This window comes from Cynara cardunculus, assembly GCF_001531365.2.
Source record: "Cynara cardunculus var. scolymus isolate 2C chromosome LG 1, CcrdV1, whole genome shotgun sequence".
In the NCBI taxonomy this organism is placed as follows: domain Eukaryota; kingdom Viridiplantae; phylum Streptophyta; class Magnoliopsida; order Asterales; family Asteraceae; genus Cynara; species Cynara cardunculus.
Genome location: NC_037528.1, coordinates 41,993,054 through 41,999,873, shown reverse-complemented (window position 1 = coordinate 41,999,873; position 6,820 = coordinate 41,993,054). Strand labels below are relative to the sequence as shown.

Here is a 6,820-nt window from a genome sequence, read left to right as displayed (position 1 = left end):
AAACAATATTTCTAGGAGAGAAGACGGGGTGTTCGACACTTGCTTGACGAGAACCTGAATGAAGACCCTTTTCATCATTTCTTCGCATGTACCCGCAGTAGCATTCAAGTAAATGAAATCTTTCAACTAAAACAATGAGATATTTAAATGGAATTCTTTTTGAACCATAAACGAGCATCGAGCTCAACCCTTACATTGAAATAGTTATTTAAGCTTGAACCTTGTATTAATTTATTGATCTGAGTTCAAATAACCTATTACTCAACTAGACTTGACTCGTTTACACCCCTAAGCGGCACAGACCAATTATGTAACAAAATATATGATTCAGGGACAAATTAATAATAAATGAAGTAGAGGGACGATAAAATAAAATATAGCAAACCACATGACGAAAAGTGTAAATTACTCGTATTTGTTCTGGATTTATCAAAGACTCCAAAATGAGTTGAAACTTCACGCCTGAATACAGACCCAGAAGATCTTCGACGGCAAAGATCGATCAAAGAAATCAAAGATGGTAAATTTTCTTTTATTCGTTTAAAATTCTCTGATACTTTGAGAAATTTCTTCGATTCAACTAATTCGAACCCTAATTCATCATCTTATTTACACTTGCTGTTGATAAATTCTTCCAAATATGTTTTTACAGTCACATATGTATGTATACGTAGGTCTGTGTCGCTTGTTTGTTGCCGCTCTTCCTTATCCCGATCGTAAACCTATTGCCAGTTCTGTTTGACATTATCATGGTATGAATTGAAGCTATTGAATTTTGGTTATTGATATTTGATGATTACTGTTCAGTGACAGAAGTTGAGGTTGAAGTTGACTCCAACATTTATTGTTTTCAGGCAAGGGTGTATAGAATTTTAGGGTGGGAGTACCGGAAGCCGGAGCGGGCACCAGCAGCATGTCCTTATAAACCTGTTGCTAACAAGACCAATGAAAGTGTAAGAACGCAGATAACCCACACATGCCTTTCTACATGTTTGTGTTTGTTGTAATTTAAAGGGAAAATCAAACTTAGATGCATACAGGTTTTAATTCAAGGGTTATGCTTTTTTTGGTAACCATGTTCGGGCCAGTTTGTGTGCACCTCTGACTAATCCCATGGGTTCCTAGGGAACAGCCTGGAAAATCTACAGTGGACTTGGAGGGATTCGAACCAGTACCTATGTTAGGAGCCCCAAAGGCTAGAATATGTTGAATTGGTATAGAGTTTGTGGATGATCTTAGTTGGAAACTAGTAAACTAGGACCATTGAATTCGCTAGCTAATTTTTTTTGGATTGTATCACAGTGTCGACTGAGTGGGGAAGGCCAAGAGGGATTTTTAAGCCTTTTACCAATGTGGAGAGTAGTTTAATCTTAGGCATGATAGTCTTCAAGGGGGTTCTTGATTTGTTTCATCTAAAGGGATAGTTTTTCAAGGGGTTCATGGCAGCTTTTGTTTCACGAGGTTTCACAAGTTGGATCTCTTTCGTTAATAATTTTGGTTTTCATCGGGAGGTGATATGGTGATATGATAACTAAGCAAACTCCGCTCAGTTTTTAGTCAAGGCTTCAAGGTTTCATTCTCAAGTTCAACTTGAAGGCTCAAAGACAATAGTTTTTCAATGATTTCAGGGCCTGTTTCTTTTTTCTTGATCAGCTAAATGACTTATTCTCTGTGCCATCAAGCAGTGTTTGTTTTTTACTTGACTTAAGTTTTATGCAATAGCTGGGAATGGTTGATTTGGATAAGCCACCACAAATTTGCTGCCACACATTGAGCCATCTTATTCCAGATAGATCTTAATAAAAAAAACAAACATCCCAGCTAAGTGGCAAGTTATGTACTAGTTGCAGAATAGTTTTCTAATGTCCTCCGTAGGCTTCACTGGTTCATGGTTCATTTGAGTTTCACTGAGTTTTTTTGATAGTGAAAAAGCTTGCTTGAGTGTAATATCAAATGGGATCTTGGTCTCCAAATCAATACTTGCTGCCTTGATAGTTGATATATTTGAAAAATGCATGATGGATGGAACCAACTAAGAGATTTGGATTACTATAAGTCCTAGATACAAGGTGAAAAGAAATTTTAGTTAAAGATTGGCATATGATTTAGAGATGCAGCTGAAGTATTTTTAGTCATCTTGAACAAGCAGAAATTAGTTCAGATTTTAGTTCTTACATCAGCTAGATGGTGGTAAGTGGTGCCTAATATTGTGATGTGCGACAAAATTGATGAAAGTGTGTATTCCTTATACCCGTATATCCAACTTTCTTTCATCAATCTATTGTTTTTTACTGAGAATTACTTTTGAAGGTTTATTCTGCTTTTAAATAGGAAGAATAAGTTGAGGGGGGCGAGGAGGAGGGGTAGGCATTGGTTATGCTTTTCTTCTACCTGCCTCTATTTGTAAATTGTATGTTTTTACTTCCTTTTAGCCAGCATTTCAAATATTTATTGTTCCTCACCTTCTCTCTTTATCACACTTTTCATAAGTTGGAGGTCTTCACGGAAATGGCATCTTTCCCCTTAGGGGTAGAGGTCAGGTCTGCATACTTCTTATCCTCCCCGGACCCTACCGCAGGTGGGATATACGGGTTTGGTATGGTTTGGGTTAGGAATACACTATTTCTTCAACTTGAAATTGGGGCAAGTGAAAATGGAATTTTATGCCACCTCCAATGCTACAGTTTAGTTGTTCAAGGGTAACACTAGTTTCATTGCTCTAAGGTCCATGAATTTGTAAGCTTTCTTTATGTGAACATTTACGAGCAATGTAAATGACTAATATCCGAGTCACCATATTTGTCCCAAGTTGCAACCTTCTGTTGTGGGCTTATATTTAGGTGGCAATTCACCATATTTGTCCCAGTTGAACTGCAATGCAGGTGAAGGGAGGGGGGGGGGGTTCATTCTGGTGCATGTTCTATTTAAAGTTGTATGGGTTGATGTTTTAAAAAGCAGAACCGACCCTCGAGGTGTTTTCCCTCAATGGAGCGAGGCGTAAGCTCCAAGGCGGAAATATACACACACCAAATATGTATATAAACTACACAAATATTATACATATACAATATATATATATATATATATATAATACTAAATTACTAAAAAGCGTTGGTTTAGTGGTTCTTGATAGAGGAAATAGGAAACCATTAGATAGGCTGAGAGGGTGTGGAAAAATTGGTTGCTTGGAGGAAGAGGAAGGGTCAAACCACCCTTTTTGATTGAGAGCAGAAAGTACTAGCTTTTTGAGTTTTAAAATATTAAAAGTACACATTGGGGCCATCGGGCTTTGACTTTTAGGGTTTTTTTCTAAAGAAAGACATACTATAAAGAGAAGTACTACTACTGCCATAAAGCTTATAAAAAGCCAAAAAAACCATTACCAAAGCAGATCATCTGAGGCGTACACCTCAACACTGCCTCATGCCTCATGCTTCATTGAACCACCTCATTTGAACCAAGGCATAAGCCTCGTCCAGGGTCCATTAGGCGGCGCCGCCTCAGGTGCAGTTTTGGGCCGCCTCTCCTCGAGGCACGCCTCAAGGCGTAAGCCTCAAACGATTTTTAAAACCATGCCATGGGTTGCTATGGCTGAATTGGTAGGCGAATTATCTTCTACCCAAGGTCATTCTAATCATCGGCACATTGAAGTGACTTTCTTTTTTAACTTGGACCCTTTTTAACATTCTCTTAAAGCCCATGTGCATCCTATAAAAGAATATATGCTGGTTTCCGCATCTATTAAAAGCCATTGCATACCATAGAAACATTTTCTTGAGTCACTCTTATGTATCTAAAGTTCTAACCCTGATGACCTTTTATGTTTATGATAACGTTTAGTAAACAGATGGTTGATTATATGTGGTTATTATCTCGTCTACCATCTCAATTTGCAAAATTGACCCCGCAATTCATTGGTTCCCTTGAGCTTTCATTTGCTCTCTTCTACATATGTTAATTACAGTAAACGATAGAAATGCAAGAAGGCAAGCATATTCTCTAAGATAACCAACCTATATAACTTTTTTACAACATAGCAACCTTCATTTTGTATGTGGAAATTTGAATTCTGAACTCTTTGGGTCATCCTATTATTAGGTTATTAAGATCTTTCAACGCCATCCTTGAAACCAACGGATAGATTTAGTGTTGAAGGATAATTGTTCTTTGTTTGTTGTTGTATTATTGGTATCACCAAATGTTATAACATCTAGGTGCATCTTAATATGTAGATATAATGGACATCCCCCCAAACCCACCCTCTGAGGAGGACATACTGGGTTGGGTTGGTTTTTGGTTGCTTTTGTCCCCCACTTCCCCCCCCCCCCCCCCCGGGGGGGGGGGGGGGGCTATATATATATGTGTGTGTGTGTGTGTGTGCGCGCTTGCTTGTGGAGAGAGAGAGGGGGTTGGGTTCAAACGAGAACGTGAGAACGCTTATATCACATGTGATTTTGAACTAAAATCCACATGTGATTCAGATTTTCTCAATGATCTTAGGTCACCGGGCCAATTCAAATTTTGACCAAACCTGAATCACATGTGATTTTTTAGTCTAAAATCACACTTAATATAGATGTTATCATGTTCTCTAATTTTGACCTTGCTTGAACCTCCCTCTGTATATCCCTCTCCCTATATATATAGAGAGAGAGAGAGAGAGGGAGGAGATTTCAAATATTGACAATGTAAATGTAACGCACCGTAAGAACAAATCTCGGTCTTTGATTTTGTATTTTGACATTTTCAGTTGCAGATAAGATTTGAGAGTTGATTTCGGAACTGATTTAATCCACATCGATTCGATAACATGCACAAACGATTGAGATTGGTTTTCACGGTTTATAGGATTTCCGTGGTTTTATTTGAAATGGCCTATATATATATAGAGCCCCAATCATTTGTCAACCACTTAAATAGTGTTAACTAAGAAAACTCAATCAAATGTCTTGGTTGTTTTTGGTTTCATAATTCGCTTAATTTAATTAGTATGGGTAGTTTTTTTTTTTAAATTCCTTTATATATTTTTAGTCGGTTACATATTCATATCCCTATTTTTAGGGAGAATACTTATTTATGTGATTGGGTTTGAATAATTTGAATTATCAAGGGGATATTTCGGTTGGTTAAAATCTAACTCTATCAAGTTCATAGGTCGAGGGGATAACATGTGTTCATAAATGAACTATAATTTTCGTTCATCAACTCTAGCTATTGTCACAAGTTAAGTAAATATTGTTCACCAATGGAATAACATTTATTCATAGGATAAATCTTGTGGAGAGGAACCCTATTTGTTCACAAGTGAAATCCAACAATGTTATGTTTTCACAAATGAATGCCTTAAATGTTCATAAGTGAATTATGCAATTGTTTTATCCAACTGTTGATCCGTGAATCACTGAAATCTGCTACTTTAACATAAGTGAACATTTGTATACTGTTGAATTTACTATTTTTTGGGAAGTTTATTAACTTTCCTCATTAATTAGGGAAGTTAATTTTCCTAAACCGGCTTCTGGTATAATTTATTAGTTTGCCTTTGTTCACCTATGTTTTTTTGCAACGAGCACATGCCATTGTTGAAAATTTACAAATTTTCTATTAAATGAATTACATCCGTCGATTAGAAATTTTAATGGATGAGATTCGTTTTACAAAGTCAGTACTATTTCTTTGGTTAACAAAAGAAGGATCCTCCCTCTCTCTCTCTCTCTGTATATATATATATATATATATATATATATATATATATATATATATATGTATGTATGTATGTATATTGTATTTGTGGATAAGCATACTTTGATGATTCATGAAGCCACCGTTAATAGTTTTTCATTTTGTGTGAATTCCTAAGTGTTTTAAATATAACAGGTTACAGGAGAGCATAATAACCCTACGGCTGCTGATCTTGCTCATAAGGCATTGCCAGCAGACTCTAACGGGAAACTTGATTGAAGTTGATTTCTTTCTCAATGGCATATATCTAAAGTTCCTTTGTAAGTGTGTTTTAATATTCCAAATTCTGTCTGATTGCTTTCTTAACTTACCGCTCATGTATACCATTATCTCATCTTAAACTTGCAAGATCTACTAATTTCTAAACGGTTGTTTGGTTCACGCATGAGAATGAGAATGAGAATGAGAATGAAAGGAATTTTCACTCCCCTTGGTTTATCCTGTAATGAAAATTTGGGTTTGTGGGGAATGGAACCGTTACATTATATAAAATCAAACAATTTATTTATTTTCAATGCCATTGGTTACTACTGATTAATATCTCTAACCAAACACCTCCTGAGTAATTGATTGATATAGATACTAGCTCAACATATATTAACCGTTTTTATGGACCAAAACTGTGTTCGTGCAATGCAACGAGGTGCAATTTTGATCCTTTTGTTGAGAATGTAAAACCTTAATCCTTTTTTCACATTTCTATCATGTGTGCCTTTATAGATTATATTTTTACGGTTTTGTGTCGTTTTGAGATGGTGAGAAAGGCATCTTAATATCTTATACTTTGTGGAGATTGTAGTATACATGTGAACATACATGAATATTCGTAATGAATTGGTACATCAGTTTATGACATTATGTATAAACTAGTTAAAAAGTAGGAAAAATAATATTGGTGTGTATCAGATTAAATGCTCATTTTATCATAAAATTTGTTTAATTAAAGTATCAGTTATATTTAAGATGATTTAGTTTTAAAAATAAAGGGTAATTCATTTTTAATTAAAAAGGTGTTAGGGCAGTTTACCAAACGCTTATTTGGGTAAGTGTTTACCGACAAAATTTAATACCATCATGT

At 35.8% G+C, this 6,820-nt stretch overlaps 1 protein-coding gene across 1 annotated transcript; it reads left to right on the top strand.

Annotated features, from left to right (window-relative positions):
* The first annotated feature begins 445 nt into the window (after positions 1-445).
* Positions 446-6,168, top strand: LOC112507565. Its single transcript, XM_025112209.1, has 4 exons — positions 446-520; positions 675-752; positions 855-953; positions 5,878-6,168. Exons 1-4 carry the CDS (start codon positions 518-520, stop codon positions 5,959-5,961), a joined length of 264 nt encoding a protein of 87 aa, XP_024967977.1. The 5' UTR covers positions 446-517; the 3' UTR covers positions 5,962-6,168.
* The last annotated feature ends 652 nt before the right edge of the window (positions 6,169-6,820 follow it).